The following is a 21,106-nucleotide window of genomic DNA, read 5'->3' on the forward strand; positions in this document are numbered from 1 at the left end:
TAACCATACGAAAATATAAAGGTCAAGGTCACAAAAAGGTCAAGCATCAAGGTCGACGAAACCCTTATTTTTTGAGTAACTTTAATCGAATAAATAAGTCACTCATGTTCACATTTTGGCAAGATACTGGTCACCCTGGGGGTGACATTGGTTTTTTTTATTTATTTATTTACTTGCCTTGGAGACAAGTTCTGGGAACGTGGTTGCTTGGGGGAAAGCCGATTTATATGGAGACCCCCCCCCCATCCCTGTAAACTGTTTATTTCTCGGCAGGGAAAACGATCAAATGTGTTCAGGGCTTCTTCGGGAACCTCTTTTTTTTAATGACCTTAAAGTTTGAACAAGAAAATTGTGATTACAAAATACTTCAGAGCCCTTCACCTGCACATGCCTGAATACATTCTCCTTCACTCTCCCCCTTTCTCTTCACTCTCCTCCTTCCCCTCCCTCCTCCTTTCCCCCTCCCCTCCCTCCTCCTTTCCCCTTCCCCTCCCTCCTCCTTTCCCCTTCCCCTCCCTCCTCCTTTCCCCCTTCCCCTCCCTCCTCCTTTCCCCCTTCCTCTCCCTCCCTCCCCTCACTCTCTCTCTCCCTCCCTCCTCCTTTTCCCCTTCCTACTCCCTCCCCCACTCTTACCTCACCCCTCCTCCTGTTTCTCTCTCCCCTCCCTCCTCCTTTCCCCCTTCCCGTCCCTCCCTCCCCTCACTCTCTCTCTCCCCTCCCTCCTCCTTTCCCCCTTCCTACTCCCTCCCTCCACTCTCACCTCACCCTCCTCTATTTCTCTCTCCCCTCCCTCCCACCACTTGGAAACACATGGATCTTTTTGATTCCTTTCAAATTGACCTCACCCATCATGTCCACCTCTTAGGATTGGGTAACCGCAGAGTGATAATGAATGATAATGGTACATAATGAAAGTGATAATGGCACATAACGATAATAATAAAAGTGATAATGGTACATAACGATAATAATGAAAGTGCTAATGGTACATAACGATAATAATGATACATAATGAAAGTGATAATGGTACATAACGATAATAATGATAGTGTGTCAAGCACGAGACGGACGGTTCTGTCATCATTTCCGTGTGTTTATTTATTTATTATTGCACTGTTTGTAGTTTATTTTTTATTTTTTTCTTTCCCCACTACCTGTGCCAGGCATGGTTCCAGGTCCCGGGCATGCTCGGCGATCGAGCATGCCAGGCTCAGATGTATGGGTCGCACCTGGCTCAATGGGTATGTGCCAGCCACAGGCAGGTACAGCCCCTGGCATCTCGGGCTACCCTGCCATGCAGAACATGCTGGGAAGTCCTCCTGTCAGCATGCCCATGCGGCAGGTTTCACAGTCCAACGCCATGATTGATGCAGGTAATGGGATAACATCAATAATGGTAAATTGTCGCTAATGTATTAAAAATTATTCGTGTTCATTGCTTATGTAAGAGCTTGTCCATGAAGGACAGGGACATTGATAAACAATGGACAAATCAACAAAGAACATGGGATCCCATTGTCATGAGCCGGGTGCTTATATGGGAACACCAAATGAGCCAATCAAAATCTTTAAATCTCTGGACCACTGGACTCAACCTTCGTAATATCTATGTCATAGTTATTTATGGAAAGGCTTGGCCATTGCCATATGAGGGGAAGTCAAAAAGTCCCCCCCTCCCCTCCCCTTCCCCCTCTCAGCCTTGTTTTCATTGGTTCTATGCCAATGACAACTGGACACAATTGTTGGTAATTAGTTTCCAGCCAATATCACAGGGGAAAACCTTTTGACTTCCATTGTATGTGCATGTACAGTACCTTATGATCCTTCTTTGTTCCACGCCGGGCCCATAAAAGCACCTTTCTCGTCCATGAGAGTTTACACAGGAAAATGAGCAGGACTGATTTGAACAGTGATCGAAAGATGTAGAGATTTGTCCAGAAAGAATATTGATGAAGGACGAGGGAATCCAACATTTGCTTCTCCCGTCTGCTCGCATTTGGCCATTAAGTATTATTGCCTCGATTTTTGACATGTACTTGCACTATAATTTTGAGGAGCTTTGGGGTACAATGTGCGGTGTGTTTTATGGATCTGAGGTCATCGTGCTTGTTGATAATTGACTGCTCTCGATATTAAGTTTATGTTAAACCTCTAAAAGAAATTCAGGACTTGGTCAAGGGAGCCCAACTGGCCAAATTAACCACAAAGATTTATTGAGAGTCTTCGTGAAATGAGTGCACATGGAGAGTGAGTGTGTTTGGCAATGTTGTGTGCACACCAACAGGGAGTGGTGAGGTGATTTTGGGGATGGATGAGATGCAGTACTCAGCACAGCACCAAGGTGGCTGGAATGAGGGAGTCGTTTCGGTGGAAGGGACTGGCTTGACCGAGCACCGCAGGTTTGTTGATTCTCAATAGCTCTGATTAGAGCTGAATTTTGTTTGTTGCTGATTGGCCAGTTCTGTGACAACCTTTCGTTGAGATTCTCTCAGCAGCCATAATGCCATATACTGTAATGCACCACTATATTGAGCCACATCTGCACTCCGATAGGATTGGGTTCTTGGCGACACATGAAGGGATGGTGTGTCCTCCTGGTCCTGGTGAAACGGTTGCTGACGACTCTGCACTTATGGAGCAGCTACACTCGCTGCTGAGCAATGCTGACGAACAGGAGCTTGCCGAGATTGACCGTGCTCTGGGCATCGACAAGCTTGTACAGGTAGGGAAGGACATGGTTCAAGGTCGACCTGTTTTTTTTTGTGGCCTGTATTCGTGGATCATCTTCATCTTTTAAATAGCATTTGAAACTTTCTGTAGTACGTAGGCCTACTTGTTGTAATGTTGAAAACAGTCGTGGTGAGGATTTTCTTTTTTTCTGAATAATTTGTAATCGTGCCCTCTTTCTTTCTTTCTTTTTTTTTCATCTCCCTCCCCCCCTCCATTCCGAAGGGGGGGGTACTGGACTGCCCAATTTACCAATCATCGGTTGAGATGGGGCCCATGGGATTAGACCCAAAGCACATGATGTCTTACCAAGGACATCCAGTCTACGCAGGGCACATAACCACACCTGGTTACCCTGCATATGGGGATGTGGCTCCAGGAGCTCCTCCAACATATAGTCCTGGATGGGGTGTGCGTGGAACCACGCAGTACGTTCCCAGGCAACTGCATCCACTGCAGGCACGTCAGGCAGCAGCGCTGCGCGGTATGCGGCCGGTGATGGGAACAGGTGCTCCAGGCGGTACTTTCCCAAATTCTGCACAGCTTCGTTTTCAGCTACAGCAACGGCTGCAAGGACAGCAGGTAATTAAAGTAGAGAACTGGAAGTCCATGCAATGATGTGTAAAGTATCAATCTTCCTCTAATTCAGCACCAAAATCCTTCCGTGAATGAGTCATAGTTGAACCTGCTTGTCAAACACTTTGCCTTTCAGATGAGCCATGGACGATTGACAATGATGGGTCAGTGTTATGGTGGTCCAGCAGAGGGTTCTACTCTTCGAGGAAGCATGCCCCAGGCTATGGCAGGGAGGGTGCGTGCAGTTTGCCATCCCACATCGCACGAGGTAAGGTGGACTGTTTGGCTGCTAATAACACTAGCCACATTTTACACGTGATGAGTACCTGCTCTTGAATCGTCTATGTGCAAACTTTGCAAACAAAGGTTCTTCCTTGTTGGTGACTGTTTAAGACGAATAATTGCATGAAGGTTCGGCATTGCTCTCCGGTCAGCACTTTCACTTTGAGACGTGAAGTCACTTGCCTTGTCCTTTATTCTTCAATCCAGCAGGTACCTCTCAATGCACAGATGCTAGCACAACGTCACCGTGAGATGGTCAACCAACAGCTCCGGCAGCAGCAGCTCATGCATCAACAGCAACAGCAGCAACAGCAACACCAGCAGCAGCAACAACAACAGCAGAGAGTCGGTGCAATGGCCCAGGCTCCTGGTTCCGGATTTCCTGGTGTAGTACCGCAGTCACCAGGTCAGCTAGGGCGCCCCCCAGGACAGCAGCCGGCATACCCAACCGGATACCCTACCGTATACAACAGTCCACCACCTCCCCAGCCTTCGAGCCCCTACCCAGTACCTTCTGGAAACAGCTTACCACCTCAAGGTAGGTTTGTTCCTCTGCCCCTCTTTCACTCATGGAGGTCCTGCTTTAATTTTGACATCTTATGACATTTTCTTTCTTTTGCACAATTTATCCTCTTCTTTGTCTTTCTTAAGCTCTTTTGCACAATTGAGGTACATCCTTAAATTTGATGCTGTGATGTCGCACTTCCACCCCATCGTCCGTTGGTCGATCTTTCAGCTACCTCAGACAAAAATGCGACAGTTTGAACTATAGTACATGAGAGTAGTACTCTCATATACTATAGTTGGGAGCAGGTCCTACTACTGAAGTCTGCAGAGAATTACTACAAGAAGGAAATGCCTGGATTTTTGCCTGGGACTCCTTTGTCTCTTGGTTGATCAAATTTAATTTAAAAGTCGAGTAACCTGCGTCAAAGTGGCAACTCGCCCAGGATTGTAACCTCAGCCAAGAAACTGCTTCTGTATAGAGCATGGTACATGATTATGATGATATATAGAAGGTTGTAACCTGCATTATCAGTGCACACCTGAATGGAAACGATAATCTACTGTAACGCTCAGCTTTGTATGTCATGCTGCTGTAAGTCGATTGCCATGGCTACGACATTGGACAATATAGAAATCAAAATGATCCCTATATCCTCTTTCCTCTGGGATTACAAGTGGAAAATTGAACAAACAAACAAAACTCTGAAATAACAAAAGAAAAGAAAAAATTAAAATGTTCTTTTTTCTCAATTTACCTAACAACCAATTGAAGTGTAGGCCTCAGATCTTTTTCCTGATTGCTTGTGGGCTGGTCTACCCCTCTCTCTATGCAACAATGCTCAAATCTTCATCACGAGAAAAACAAGGGCTGTAAAAATGCATTCAAGAATGGCCACATCGAGGAAAATCTTGGTTGTAAAGACCTACACCAACGGTTTCATGTTAAGAGATAGGAAAGCAATCTTACTGCAGCATTGTCACATAATCTGGCATTGTTCAACCACTGAAATTGCTTTGTAATATGCCAGGTCACATACCTGCCATTGATTCTGTTTTTGGAGGTATTTCCTGGTCCAAATATTAACAAGTCAAAACTTTCTCATGAGGGATCAGACGGAGAAAGGTAGCAAAAAAAAAAAAATGGGCCACAATCCCTGAAATTTGCCAATTCCGCTCAGGTGGAATGGCTCTATCCGAAAGGAGTCCAAAAGGGGCGGCTTGATTTCATTGATGTCACGGAAATGCATCGTTACTCTCCAAGATTTCTGCTTCTTCTCCCACAAATTTATCAAAATGGAGAAATACAACTTTCCTCCCTCTTTACCAATTGTTCACAGCATGCCAAACACCCTTGACCACACGGTGGTGCCCATCAAGCCCATTGCCTTTTACTTTGCTTGCCTTGTGGTCTCCAACACGGTTAGAGCTATAAATGTGGAAAGTTGTTCAATCGTTCGTACATGTCTTACTGTATTATTTATGGATGTACTCCTGCTCGGAATTCTTCTTTATTCGCAGTGTGACTGTGACGTTGTTTTTCAGCTATGACGCAAACAGTTGGAGGAAGCATGCACGTTCGTGCTGGTGTGATGGGAGCCGATATAGGCCAGTTTGCTTCGCCGATGGGCCAGCCTGGGGTGTTTCAGTTTAATTCAGGTGAGTTTCTGGCAAACTTAATGCACTGACGGCAGAAGAAAAATATCCCTTGGCTGTGCACCATTTTCAATGGCCGAAGACTCGTAGGAGGCACAAACTGTTTCATGGTTTACCAAACATGGTGGCGTTATGGTTACAGCGTCCGCTCTGAGTCTGGGAGGTCAGCGGTTAGAACCCAACCCTGGCAGAGTCGTACCAAAGACTTTAAAAATGGTACGTGCTGCTTCCTTACTTGACGCTCATGTTAAAGCGTAGAGCACTGCCAAACAACGCTGGGAAGGCATTGGCAAACCACCCAGTATAACCCTTGCCAAGAAACTGCTTCGGCAGCACCGACGTTCTGTAGAGATGATGGTACGTCAAATAAAATCAACCAATGAAGTCCGTGCAAAATGAGGGGAGGAGACAAAAAGTATTCGCCATTTTGTCTACGTAATATGTCGATGTCAAATATCAGAGAGTGATGATGGCAAAATTTAAAGGGAAAACTTAGGAACATTGTGTGTTTACAACTGCATGTGCCAACATAGAATACTTCAACTTCTTCACCACCGTGATCCGATGAGGAGGTGCAAAAAGCATTGAAACATGTGAAGAGTAGAGACCTCGTGATGGTTATGGGTGATTTGAACACAGAAGTTGGTGGAGAGAGGTGTGCAAATGTAGTAGGACCTTCTGGACTTGGAACGAAAAACTGCAGAGGCTAATGTCTGACACAGTTCTGTGAGCAAAACAACTCGGTCATCTTAAACACACTCTTCGAACAACATCCAAGAAGAAAGTTCATTACACAGGTGGGAGAAAAGAAGAACAAATGAGTGGAGGTGAGCATCGAGTCTGGATTTTGAGAGTTTCATTAGAAGGGAGGTACTGGCGGACACCATGTGTGCCCTACAGAAACCTGGGGACTGCAGAGCATGGAAAGAGCAGAGAGTGCAATACCAGAAAGAAGGTGATGGAAGACAGAGACCCCAGACCTGTCTGTGATGGGAAAGTGCTCGGCCCAGAGATTCCGCTTCATCGTGGAAGATTTCAATAACCTTGAAGGCCTTGGTTTCAATGGCATCAAGCTGAGCTCGGTGTTAGACAGGGGGCGTCTGCCCAGAGGGGAGAGCAGCACTCCATTAAGCTGCAGATGAAGGCCTTGTAGGTGGATAACAGTTCAGGTGTGCCAAGGAAGGACTTCGCAAGATGGAGGATGCCCAGTCAGCGACTGGCTTTGAAGGCCAGTTTAGCTGTGTGCTTTCCCCAAGAAAGATCATGACTGATCATGAGACCTAAAAGTCTGAGTGACTGAACTTGTTCAAGAGGATTCTTGCTGGGGTTTATTTATGATTATTATGATTATCGGGATTTTCTTGTTCTTATTCTACCATATATTGTGTGATATTTTTCTCGGAGATGGCTACCCCAATGAATTAGAAATTTCACAGGGTTGTTACAAGTCATGAAATGTAGTGCAAGTCCAACAAAGCTGATTGAACCAAAGGCTTGGCGGCCATCTTGGATCAAAAAAAATGTAGGAAATTAAAAGATCATTGTCTTTTGAACCGCTGAAACGATCAATCTGAAACTGCACTTACATTATCGAATAATGATGTGCCTTGGTTGGGCTTGAAGGGAAGTTGCTCTGTGAAATAAAGATCGACCATTCGGAATGCAAAATGCCAGTGTGTGTGTGTGTGTGTTTTTTTTGCTGTTCGTTGCGATCTCCATATGTGGGTAAGGGGGGAATTAGGGGAAGGATGGGGGGGGGGGTGGTCACGATTCATCGACCAAGCTGTGAGGTGGTCTCAAAAGTTTTGTTCTGTGGGCTCTTTTCAGGATAATAATAAGATGTACACTTATAATGCGCATATATCCACCCATGAAGGATGCTCAAAGCGCTGAATCGTCACTGAGCCCCGGACAGCTTCAAACTGCAGTTTGTTTGTATTAATATTCTTAGGGATGTTTTTAAAGATTTCTCGAAGGTTCTTCTTCATGATTCCCGTTGCTCCAATAATCACTGGTACAATTTTGGTGCTCTTCTTATTCCAGGATAACTTCACTTCATTTCTTTTTGGACTTATTTGCTCATTTTCTTGATTTCTGCATTGTTTAAGCAAAAATCACTGGGAACTGACACCTGAATTAGCAATGCTGTTTTTTTTGTTTTTGTTTTTTATGTCTACATACTATATCCGGTCACAATGCTTTGTTTTCTGTGTTCATTGTTCACGCCCAATGGGTTCATCAGGTCGTACGTGAGTGTTGTTAGTTCCTTGTTCTCAATTATCACTTTTGGTTTATGTTTCCATCAGTTTTCTGGGACCAGGATATTGAAGTTTTTTGCAGTTGTGTCAGTGGAATGCTCTACATACCTTGTTGTGCCTTTGTGTGTGCAGTTGTTCTGACATGAGTTTTTTACATCCCGATAGGAGGTGGCTCATGGTTTCTGTTTCTACCTTGTAAAATCTACACTCGTCTGATTGACTGAATCCTGCAACAATTTTATTAGAGCCATTGGTATAGTGTCCTTGGTCTTGGGAATTATGATTGGTTCTCCATTCCAGTTAAGGTGACCTCTTTTTAGCCATTTCAAGAACCCTTCTTCGTCTCTTCTGAATGTGTCCAACTCTTCACTTCTCTCTTTTCTTTTCTTTTTATCTTTGTTTTTTTGGACATCTCACTGCTCTTTTATCATTAATTCTCTTCGATCACTAGTTGTCGGTGTATATCTGTTGATATTTTGCATTTAAAAAAATTCCATTCGTTGCTACTGTGTCCATTGCTGTTTCGATTTCATGTCACATCTTCGATTCACACCTGTCTTTGGAAATTTTTTGGGGGGTGTGTGTATGTTTGTGTGTGTGTGGAGAGAGAGAGAGAGAGAGAGAGAGAGAGAGAGAGAGAGAGAGAGAGAGAGAGAGAGAGAGAGAGAGAGAGAGAGAGAGAGAGAGAGAGAGAGAGAGAGAGAGAGAGAGAGAGAGAGAGAGAGAGAGAGAGAGAGAGAGAGAGAGAGAGAGAGAGATAGAGATATATAGGTATATATGTGGCCACAGCAACCAAGACGAGCATTTTACATGTAGGAATTTAGCTCGTTCACGAATGCTATATTTAAAGGTGTTTCGTGGGGTTTTTTGCTTTCAACCCTCGGTGTTTCTTGGAAGAAATCGAGTTGTTATTATTTCAAATCGGTGCAAATCGAGTTGTTATTATTTCATTTCGTTTCCCCAATTTCAAGTCATTCTTGTGATTCACAAACTTTGCAGAATTCTATTTTCTAAGTGATGGCAGCATGGTTGAGAAAGCAGGTTAATGAGGAAGCTCATGTGAGCGACGCAGCTCCCATAGTCTTGAAAACTTTGACAGATATTTCCACACCACACAATGCGATATCTCATTTGGTTGTGCTCGGTTCAATTCCCAGCAGAAAACAAGGAAACTTAAAATAGTCATCTGCCCATGTTGTAAGTCGTGTTATCTGTCAGGGGGGGTGTGTAAGCTGGCCATGTCACCTGGTTGCAATGTTGTGTGGAAATTTTAGATCCCACAGCATTCGTCACAAGTATTTAGGTATTTTCAGTAGTACCCTGGCTTGATGCCAATTCTGTTTGACCCCTTCTTGGTCTGTAGGCTTGTGTGCTTGAGCAAATTTGGGCCCTCGGACAGGAAATTGGATCAGTTTGCATTTAATTAGATTACTCGGCTTCCTTTTCTGCACCGCTCCTTGCCTTTGGGATTCCAGATATAGTAATAATGGGGGTTGGGAGAGGGGTCAGAATAATTGGGGAAGATGGGGAAAAACATTGGAAGGGTTGCCATTCATGAGGAGGAGAATACGGAAGAAACCGTAAGAGAAAATAGGAATAAGAAAGGTGAGGGGAATGTGGGATCTAATCAGGGGATGTGGAGGCAGTGAATTTATTAATAATCATAATAATTCCTTTCACGTTGCGAGGTGCATTGGGCTATCGAGGCAGTTTAATTTGGTTAAAGAGTGCAGTCCTGGACAGGTCACCACTCCGATACAGGATAACTCGAATGCTTTATTACCACAGTAAGTTGGTACTTATTTTGCTAACCTCAGAAGGATGTCAGGCTGAGTCAACCCACTTGATGTTATTTCAGCAGAACGACAGGGGCTCAAACTCAGGACCCTCAGGTCTCTAAGCCAGCCACCTTAACCGTTAAGCCAACACCAGGCTTTGGGGGTGGTGAAGTATGTGGTCAGAAATTGCTATTTTTACCTCCTCCACCGAAGGTGGATTCAGGTTGTTTTCACGTCTGTTTGTTTGTTTGTTTGTTTGTTTGTGAGCAGAATGTCTCAAAAAACCTCTGGACGGATTCAGACGAAACTTGGTGGACTGGTTGGGTGTGAAACCAGGACAAATTAATTCGATTTTGGTGAATATCTGGATCTGGAACCGAGAATTTTTAAAGTGAGTTCACCATTGAGAGATGGGGCCAAAATGACAGAGGCCTGCAAAAGTATTCATCCCCTCCAAAGTTTACACATTTTGATGCCACCTGAGCTTATTTCATGATGCTTTCAAATCAAACTTAATATATACAGTCTTCACAAATTACTCCGAAGAGATACAAGATAAAAAATAATGCAGATAAAATGTGAACTGTAGAGGAAATTATTTGTTTGAAAAGTTACAAGATAAGTGTAATAGGTTTCACCTGTATGTAATCAGTGGTTTAATTTAAAATTTAAGCTCTGCTACTTATCTGAGGAGTTTTAAGGTGCAACTCACTTGGTCAACCAACAAGGCAAACATGAAAAACAAGGAGCTTTCCAAAGAAGTGAGACATAAAGGGGTGGAGAAGCACCGCTCAGGAGAGGATTATCAGAATATTTCCAAGTCACTCATCCGTTTGAGTACGGTGAAATCCATCATTAAGAAGTGGAAGACGTATCATACCACCGAGACTCTACCCAGATTAGGTCACCTATCCAAACTCAGCATCCGGACAAGCAGAAAACTGGTTTGCGGTGTCACTATAAATCCAACAATGACTGAAAGATCTGCCAGGCTCTATGTCCGAGATGGGGATCAGTGTTCATCAATCAACAATATCCCGTTCCCTTCACAAACCTGGCCTCTATGGACACGTAGCAAGAAAGAAGCCATGACTGAAAAAGACACATCTAAAAGCTCGTATGGAGTTTGTGAAAAAGCATCTTGATGATACTGCAGACATGTGGAGAAAGGTTTTGTGGTCAGACGAGATAGAAATGGAACATTTTTGGCTAAATTGAAAACGTCACATCTGGCGCAAGCCTAACACTACACATCACCCAGTCAACACCATCCCTACTGTCAGGCATGTTGGTCATATCATCATGTTATGGGGCTGCTTTTCATAAGCAAGGACTGACAAGCATGTCAGAATAGAAGGGTCAATGGATGGTGCAAAGTACAGGAGAATCTTTGAAGAAAACCTACTTGAGTCAGCCATGAATCTGAAACTGGGAAGAAGATTCACATTTCAGGAGGACAATGATCTGAAACACAAAGATAAAGCCACACTGGAGTGTGAATAAGAAGAAAATAAATGTTCTTAAGTGGTCCAGTCAAAGTCATGACTTGAAACCAATTGAACATTTTTGGTGAGGCTTGAAGATTGCAGTCCATCGACAATCCCCATCAAACCTGGCGGAACTAGAGAAATTTTCACGTGAAGAATGGGTAAATATTTGACCATCTCACTGTGTAAAGCTGGTGGAGATCTACACATAAAGACTCGAAGCAGTCATTGCTGGAAAACGTGTTTCCACCAAGTCCTGACCTCATGGGCTGAATACTTTTACAACCAGTGAATTTTGATTTGTACATGTCTTTTAGTCGGTATTCCTGACATGTAACCTCCTTCAACTATAACCATGTTTATTTTTATCTCTTCAGTTGTGAATAAAATGTTCATTTGGAAGAATTGTTTCTACATAATTTGTAATTCATCGAAACGTGGCATTATTATGGGGGTGGTGGGGGGAGGGGTGAATATTTTGCATTTTGCAAGCCATTGTATCCAGCAGAAAATCTCAAAACGGTGTGGACGGATTATGACATAACTTGGTGGGTGAGTTGGAGAGGAAACATGAACAAGCCAATTAGATTTCGATTGGGGAACAGATGCAGATCCGGTCTATTAGTGGGATATAAAACGTAAACTGTTCCTCCTGGCAGAGGTATGCGCTCTACCGAGTGCCATTCTAGTTATGTATTTAATATATAAAGGCGCTGTCACACCTTGACGATTTAGCCAGCGTATGCCGACGTATGAAAAATTTGGCTAAAACGCTGGCACACGTCGAATATGTTATGGGTAAGTTTGTATACGTTAAGAGCACGCTGGCATACGTCGTAGTACGCCGAGCTGTTAGACAAATTTTCCATGCTTGAAATTTTTCGCCGTATCCCAGTGTATGACTGACATGTTCCGCATAACGCTGGCCATAAGTTGTAGGCACGTTACGCGATCGTTGACACGTCGACACATGTTACTTGTAAGTTACTCATAAGTCGAAACACGTCGAGGTAATGTTTAGCGTACCCGAAACTTATTTCTAACCTATGAGTAACGTGTTGTAGGCACGTTGCGCAATCGTTGACACACGTCGTCACACGTTACTTGTAAGTTACTCATAAGTCGAAACACGTCAAGGTAATGGTTAGCGTCAGTGTTCCAGACTCCCTGGTTTTTATTTTTTTTCTTCGGTATGACGGTGATGTTGACACTTCGATTTCTAGTGCGGTTATAATATAATATAATTAATAGGCTGCCGCTCAACGATTTAAATCATAACCGCACTAGAAATCGAAGTGTTAACATCACCGTCATACCGAAGGAAAAAAAAAACCAGGGAGTCTGGAACACTGACGCTAACCATTACCTCGACGTGTTTCGACTCATGAGTAGCTTACAAGTAACGTGTGTCAACGATCGCGTAACGTGCCTACAACTTATGGCCAGCGTATGAGGAACGTGTGTCATACGCCGAATACGTCGAGAAATTTTCAACATGGTGAAAATTTGTCGACGTACTACGACGTATGCCAGCGTACTACGACATATGCCAGCATGCTCTTAACGTATACAAAACTTACTCATAACGTATTCGACGTGTGCCAGCTTGGTTCGGCAAATTTTTCATACGTCTGCATACGATGGCAAAAACGTCAAGGTATGACAGCAGATTCACACTTTGATGTCTAGTGCGGTTATGATTTGAATCGTCGAGCCGCAGCCTATGAATAGCCTACGCCACGTGATCGTCGGCGATACGCTGCTGCGCGCTATGTATAAGTTAGACTATCGTTGGGCATAGGTTGTGAACGCCGACAACACGCTCAGCATTTGTTGGTATAAGTTATCTATATGTGATTGAAACGTTCTGTGTACATTACTAATACGTTATGCATACGTCCAACACGTTATTATATGCCCAAAACTTTTTTTTAAAACATCAATAGTTCAGCGTACGCCAGCGTTTTACATACATTTTGATACCTTGCCATACGCTGGCTAAAACGTCAAGGTGTGACAGCCCCTTAACGAGTTACTTTACCACCCCTTAATCGTTTGTAACTCATTTTCCAGGTGATTCGTTTAGAGTTGAAGTTGCATATGCAATACAGGTCGATTATGTGATGAAATAAATGAGGTCCTGTCATCAGGCGTTAATGGAAATTTTTTTTTCATAGGGATGAGCCAGTCTCCTGAGGGAAGCTATGGCACCCCCGCAGGCTCTGTGAGCCCCCTGCTTTCTCCGCGTTTGCAACAACAGGCTCTGCAGATGGACTCGGAGGTGAAAGCTTGGGAAGGTGGGGGCATTCGGAGTGCAAGGTATGTCGAACAAACAGATCTTGACAGAATGCTCCAATTTGAACATTCTTTGGTTTCCCGAAAAGCTTATCCTGAGTTCATATTTCTTACCCAACTATCTTCTTCTTCCCCATATCTGCAGTGCTTTGTATCACCAGCAATATGCCCAACCTGGCACCCCCGGCATCTTTGGTAATATGGAGCTCCCAGACTCGATGACTACAACCAATGGGGAGCCGGGTGCTGCAATGGCACAGATGACCCCTGACCTCCCTCCTGATATTGGGCCTGGCCAGGTAATGATAGTTTGAAGGCATCATTTAACTGAACGACACTCATTTTTAACCTTATGAATGTGCATTTGTATTTATGCAATACGTGAGGCGATTAAAGAGTTTCGAGGTCACGAGTGTTTGGGGACATTCGTAATTTGTTTTTGACTTCCTTCAGGAAGCCCATTATTGTAAAAGATAAATGATAAAACACTAAACCTGCACAAAGCAATTATTTTAATACTAGTGCGGGCCCATAGGTGCGTGCTAGTATGTGCAGCTTCGTTCGTTCGCTCTCGTAAACGACGACTGGATTGGGGCATTGTTTCAATTAGATGGAACCAACCGTATCATAAATGGCCATAACTTGGGAAACACCTGGGAAACATACTCAGGTCCCCAGCGTCAATTGTGACGTCATATCAAATGAAGAAGAAGAAGAATTGTGACGCCCCCTCTCTCCCCCCCTCTCTCACCCCTAGTCTCGCCCCTCCTCTCTCTCCTCCTCTCTCCTCTCCCCCCTCTCTCCCCCTCTCTCACCCCTAGTCTCGCCCCTCCTCTCTCCCCTCTCCTCTCTTGCCCCCCCTCTCTCCCCCCTCTCTCCCCCTCTCTCTCCCTCTCCCCCTCTCTCCCCCTCTCTCCCCCTCTCTCCCCCTCCTCTCTCGCCCCTCCTCTCTCGCCCCTCCTCTCTCGCCCCTCCTCTCTCGCCCCTCCTCTCTCGTCCCTCCTCTCTCGCCCCTCCTCTCTCGCCCCTCCTCTCTCGCCCCTCCTCTCTCGCCTCCCCTCTCTCCCTCTCCTCTCGCCTCCCCTCTCGCCTCCCCTCTCTCCCTCTCCTCTCGCCTCCCCTCTCTCCCTCCCCTCTCCCTCCCCTCTCTCCCTCCCCTCTCGCCCCCTCTCTCACCCCTCTCTCCCCCTTCTCTCTCCCCCCTCCTCTCTGTAAATGTATTGACAAATGTCTACCAAGCACAACAATTAATTCAAACCTTGGGAAAAATCAGCTTTCAAACCCTCCCAGCAGGCACACAACGTTGTTGCAACGCCATTTGCCGGTTCTATCCTGACGTCAGAATTGGATCAGTGGGAAGTTGTATTTGCAACACCCATGACGTCAGATTTCAACGATGTGACAACGTTGAAATCTGACGTTGTTGCAGCGTCGTGTTCTGGTTGTACCTGACGTCAGAATTGGGTCAGTGGGAAGTTGTATTTGCAACACCCATGACGTCAGATTTCAACGTTGTCACAACATTGAAGCATGACGTTATTTTTCAACTTTATCACAACGTTCATAAAATGGAATTTTTGTTTTTACCCTTTTCTTTGCACGCCAAAGAAATGAACATTGCAGTGCATTCCACCCTTCAGCTTCCAACTTGATGGAGCCCTCGACCAGTAGGTCTGGGGCCAGCGGAGCACCGCTGTTCCACTGGTGCCATTATCAAAACATTGAAGTTCTATTGCAACATCATTATACGTTGCACAGTAACACATAATGACCACAACTTGAAAACAACTGTAATTCATAATCATTTATTATCACGTATCATGCAGAGCATGATTGCGGCAAAAATATGCAAGTAGTATTAACAATAATAATATCTTTATTCGTACCAAAAAAAACACACTCAAATACAAACGTACAATAAATAAAAGTAGATACCATTGTAATTGAGAAACATACACTAAAAATGGGGAATATAAAGAAATACCACTTGCGTAAAAGTCGTAAATACCTTTTTGAGAAATTCGTTTTGTGCAAAGCACAGTTAATTCAAATTCAGAAAGTTCTGCTCCAGAGAGGAACTGTGGAGCTTCTCTCTCAAATATAATTGACTGCACAAAGGCACCTTTAAGTACAACAACATCATCATGCAGTGTTAGTAAAACTGCTGATAATTCTATGCTTGCGTACGTTATGGGCATTAGGAGTATAAAAGGTATTGACCGATAACTTGCATTTATATAAAATGTAATTAAAAGTTTTAGCTACTGATGACATACTACCCATTGTTGCAAGATTCATAATTAAGCAACCTCAGGTAAGAATTATGAGAAGACGAAGAACCACATATAAATTTCGCTATACGACATAATAGTTGACATTCAATTGGTAGAAATTCAGCAATGACTGGTAAAAGAGTACAATATGGGTCCTACTTGGGAAGTCAAACACCTTTCTGATAGAATTTCTCTATGATATATATATATATAATTTAGAAATATTTTTACTTGTTATGTCCCACAGCGGGCATCAATAGAAGGAGGTGCAAAAAGACTTAAACAGATGATACTTGACATGATATGAACAGTGCATAAAATTATATAAAACTGAATTGCAATCAGGCAAGTCAATGAGACCAAATATAAATCTAACATCATTAAGTATGAAAATACAATTTTGAATGCATCTCACATAAATAATTCCAAAGCACAAAAAATTAATTTGGTGGGTGTTTTCAATCTTAATTTCACAAGAAAATTAAATAACTTCATTATGCATAAAAGTACATGTAAATATTTTCACAATGTAAACTTAGGCTGGGTTTCCAACATACAATATTACAATTAACTATCCTGCAAATTCTTAATAATCAAGGACGTGGACGGCTGGCACAGCGTGTTGCTGTTACTCATTATTATTACACTAGTGCGTGCCTGTACGTGCAAAAAATAAAAAAAAACTTTCAAACAAACACACAGGCCATTCATTCACTCTCGTAAACGACGACTGGATTGGGGCATTGTATTTATCTATAAATGCGCGTAAGAAATCGAGAAATTATGAGAATACAGTAAGTCATCACTATACCAGGCGTAGTGGCGTGCGCCTGTAATCCGGCTACTCGGAGGCTTGGGTTGGAGGATCGCTTGAGGACGGGAGCTCTGTGCTGGGCCGCGCTATGAGAGGGTGTAGAGCAGCCCGGAATCATGGCAAAACGCAAACCTTATCCCCGTGTCGTAAGAGGCGACCAGGGTTGTGTCAGGAAGGGCATCCGGCGTAAAACCTGTGCCAAATCAGTATGCGGATCATAACGGATGATCCACTGTGGTGACCCCTAACGGGAGCAGCCGAAAGAAGAACAACAGCAAGTCATCACTATTCGGAAGTCCGTACGTTGTAACCCGTAATGGGGAACGCGGCTGTGGATCTCTTCCCCATTGGTCACGCCTACGCAGTTGGTTTGGTAAATAAATGGCCATAACTTTAGAAGCACTTTTCCGATTAATATCATACCTTGAAAAGGCATACACTCAGGTCCCCAGCAATATAGCGGGCAAGTTTCAATTAGATCGGACCAGTGGTCACAGACACACAGACACAGACATTGCTGGAATTATAGATAGATGATGGCTTATTCCTGCCCGCACATCAACGCCGATCAGGGGCATATTTAAAATGTTGTGATATGGCAGTGTCCACAGCCGCCTCCGTTGCTGTTGGCTGACTGGCCATGGTACTGTCTGAAAAATAATAAGAATTTCCACTTCGTATATATTGGGCTTTATGATCATCAAACAAGACCTGCAATGTGAATTACGCTCAAGTCATGCACATTATAAACTGTCATTTACAGGCCCCCTAAACAAACGGACGCCAACGTTGTCAGACGGAATGAAAACCCGTCATTCTTGTTACAAAAACAGCTAAAATTGATGAAAAAGCGGCCGAAATTGAAATCAACACAGTAATTACGGTCGCAATTGCAAATATAAACGAAACCAACACGTTTATTCTACACACAAGAACGGACAATCCCGAAATAGATTGGTGGGGAACGGAAGCAAGATTGGTTATTTCCGTCGCGAATAGTCCGAGACCGAAATAAAGGCGGTTCATTCCGGTTACTGTGGTGTAAACATGATGGCGGATGCAGTGGAATGACCTGTTACAGTATGTAAATTTTTCGTGCTTGTGCCTCGAACATAAATGTAATATAGATAATACACAGATGCCAACCCTCCCGATTTCATCGGGAGGCTTCCGAAAATTCACCCAAACTCCCGCCCTTACGATCACTATCCTTATCCTCCCGAAATTTTGATATTTTTGCACTGTTCACTAATCAGAATGTACTAGTATGAGAATTGAATGAAAAGCATCGTCTGCTACGTATAGCATGTGGTAACTCCATAACGTTCGCTGCTACCAAATTGTACGTAAAAAATTGCAAATTCAAATGAGGAGCAGCGAAACATTGGGTCTGGATCTCGCTTATGCGATCATACACTGAGATTTAGTGCATGCGGTATGTGTGCAATACAGTGCATGCGGTATGTATGCACAGTGTATATGCATGCGATACGCTCACTGCATGCAGCTGGGCCCCGTACCAGCCCGGCGGTCGCGACCACCGTGCGGTGTTTAACAGCCGCTAGAGTTCTACGAGTCGCGCTGCAGCTGTGGAACATCGACTTCGAAGTTACCGATGCTTCAAGCCCTCGATGTTGATTACGAAATGGCAGAAAAGAAGCTTACGAAGACCAAGAAATGGTCTCAGAAGTACAAGACCGAATACAGTCTCCAATACCCGTGTATTCAAAAGTCTGAAAGAGGAATTCATCATGCGTATTGTACAGTATGCAGCGTTGATATTTCAGTTGAGCACGGAGGTCGCGATGATATTCGGAAGCACGTTGGAAGCAAACGGCACACAGATATTGCAAAGGAGAGATCTTCGAGCACGAGTACCGGTACACTTCTGAATTATTTCACCAAACAAGGGACAAGCGAGGAAGAGGATGTTACCCGAGCGGAACTTCTCTTTAGTGGATTTATTGTGGAACATAACTTGCCCATATCAGTCTCAGATCATGCTGGACCTCTATTTCAAAAGATGTTTCCAGATTCAAAAGTTGCTTCAAAGTATGGATGTGCAAGAACAAAAACTTCAGCAATAATTGGTGAGTTGTCAAATGTTACTGCTTCATCTATTGCCGATATTGCTAGACTCGCTCCATTTAGCCTAGCTACAGACGGTAGCAATGACAGTGGTGAGGCCCAACTATATCCTGTCCTGATTTCGTACTATGACAACAGTGCTGGGATTGTGAAGCAAGGTTTGCTAAGTTTGCCTGCGTGCAAACAAGATTCCACTGGAGAAAACATTTTCAAACTGCTTGATCATGAGTTCAGTGACAGGAAAATTCCGTGGGGAAATTGTGTTTCCTTTTGTGCTGATAATGCCTCTGTCATGGTGGGCAAGCACAAAGGAGTCGCTGCTTATATCCACAAACAAAATCCAGAGTGCTACATCATGGGATGCCCTTGCCATATGATGCACAATACGGCCAAGAAGGCGGCTCAGGCCTTACCCATTGAATTAGATGACTTTCTCATCGATATTTACTACTACTTGGACAAAAGTAGTAAACGCGTCAAAGGAGTGAAAGCACTGCAAGAACTCTGTGATGCCCCGACACACAAGATTCTGAAGCATGTCGCAACAAGGTGGCTGTCCCTTGGTCAGTGCCTAGACAGGCTGATTGAACAGTGGGAGCCACTTCGCCTCTTCTTCAAAGAAGAAGTACGAAGAAAAATGCAACCAACTGTAGCCAAGACTCTAACAACGAGCAAGAAGGACGGCACTGTATCTACTGCCAGTACTGGCACTGCAGGATCAAGCACTAGTGGAGCAGCATTCACCACTACCACTGCAGTATCTGCTGCGAAGAAGACAGCAGGGACAGCACCAAAACCAATGCTGAGAGCAGGTAGCATCACCGGCCCTTCATCACGTTCATCTACAAAGCAGATCCCTTCAGAGTCGAGAAAGACTGTGATAGTCCCATCTACAGGCAAAGAAGGACCCAAGTTAAGTTCTGCTTTTGCCAAATCACTTGATAGAAGCTCAGCAAAACCTTCGAATCAGAGGTCTTCTTCCTTGGCTGCACCTACCTCAAGCTCTCTCCTCAAACGTAAAATTGGATCTGGTACTACGAGTCTGACCTCTTCTGCTGGCAGTAAACGCAAGTGTGATCGCCCTGCGGCTAAGTGTACTACGAGTTCTACAACTAAAAGCGCATCTTCCTCAAACACTGTGCAGGAATCTAGAGAAAAACGTGTCAACAGGATGTTCTTGTCTCCACAAACAAAACTCTATCGTTTCTTCCTTCGATATGCTAACAAGCTTTTTGAGAAGGGGAATCTTCTGCTCCAAAGAGACGAACCCTGTATTCATCTCCTGCACGGAGAATTGAATGGTCTTCTGAAAGATATCTTCGTACGGTTTTTGAAACCATCGGTGTCATCGGTTGCTCTGGTAAATGTACCCTTCTCTGACAGACATCATCAGAAGAATGATGAGGACCTCATGATTGGGAACGATGCCAAACTGTATATAAGGGAACAAAGGAGTCTCAAGAAATCCACCTTCACTCTGAGTGAGTCAGACATCCAAGGTTTCTTCAGTGCAGTTTGCTCATATTATGTGAAAGCCTGCAATTACATCTTCAAAACCTGGCCGCTAGATGATGAATTAGCCAAGCATGCTCAGGTGCTGGATGTTAAGCTACACCAAGAAGTGGAGTTTGACTGTGTGGAGTTTTTCATCAAGAAATTCCCCTGTCTGTTCAGTGGCGGTGATAGTGACATAGACAGTCTTGAGAGTGAATTCGCTCACTACCAGGCAGACGCCTCCATAGCTACAATTGCTACTGAGACAGTGAGAGTGGATGAGCAGTGGCATCGGATTTCACAGCTCACAGATCCCTGCACTGGTGCCAAGAAGTATCCTAATTTGAGCAAAGTGATGAAGGGAATCTTGGTCATTCCTCATTCGAACGCATCATGTGAGCGGGCACTCAGTCTTGTACGGAAGAATCATACTGAATTTCGTCCCAATTTGAGTGTCAAAACCCTGGAAGCTCTCTTAATTGAAAAACTAGCTCATAGCACCCCTTGCTACCAGAGAGAATACAGCAAAGACATAATCAGAAGGGCTAAAAGAGCCACACAGCTGTCACTCAGCAAAGCTGCCATGCCCTAAGGCGGGCCCTGGACTCCGCCGCAAGGGTCGAGCGCTCCGCGCTCGAGATGTGCGCTTCGCGCACATTATTTGGTGTCGGTTGCAAATCCTCCCTAATTCTGATTTCCAAAAGTTGGCATCTCTGGATAATATATAGTGGGTAGTACCTGATGTAGTTTTTACAATTTATTAAACCGAATTTTGTTGTGATGATAATGTTTGGTTTGCCTGTATTTCGAGCCCCCGAGTGAAGGATCGCTAGTTGTGTATGCCCAGTTCAACAAAGGGGATCGTGTATGGGAT

General features: G+C 44.1%; 1 protein-coding gene across 9 annotated transcripts in view; it reads left to right on the top strand.

The window, feature by feature from the left end:
* Positions 1–21,106, top strand: part of LOC147017424 (nuclear receptor coactivator 2-like) — a 274,823-nt gene that overhangs the window by 246,356 nt on the left and 7,361 nt on the right. For 7 of the 9 annotated variants that reach the window (XM_085847076.1, XM_085847082.1, XM_085847075.1 and 4 more), the window contains 9 exons: positions 1,164–1,373; positions 2,285–2,399; positions 2,554–2,722; positions 2,953–3,309; positions 3,440–3,571; positions 3,793–4,123; positions 5,635–5,748; positions 13,446–13,587; positions 13,709–13,862. In XM_085847076.1, coding sequence (XP_085703202.1) covers positions 1,164–1,373; positions 2,285–2,399; positions 2,554–2,722; positions 2,953–3,309; positions 3,440–3,571; positions 3,793–4,123; positions 5,635–5,748; positions 13,446–13,587; positions 13,709–13,862 — 1,724 coding nt within the window. The remainder of the gene's footprint in view (positions 1–1,163; positions 1,374–2,284; positions 2,400–2,553; positions 2,723–2,952; positions 3,310–3,439; positions 3,572–3,792; positions 4,124–5,634; positions 5,749–13,445; positions 13,588–13,708; positions 13,863–21,106) is intronic. The other 2 variants (XM_085847077.1, XM_085847078.1) reach the window with 2 other exon arrangements.

This window comes from Eptatretus burgeri, chromosome 11 (genome assembly GCF_056783735.1).
Source record: "Eptatretus burgeri isolate ZD-2024b chromosome 11, Ebu_testis_v1, whole genome shotgun sequence".
NCBI lineage: Eukaryota > Metazoa > Chordata > Myxini > Myxiniformes > Myxinidae > Eptatretus > Eptatretus burgeri.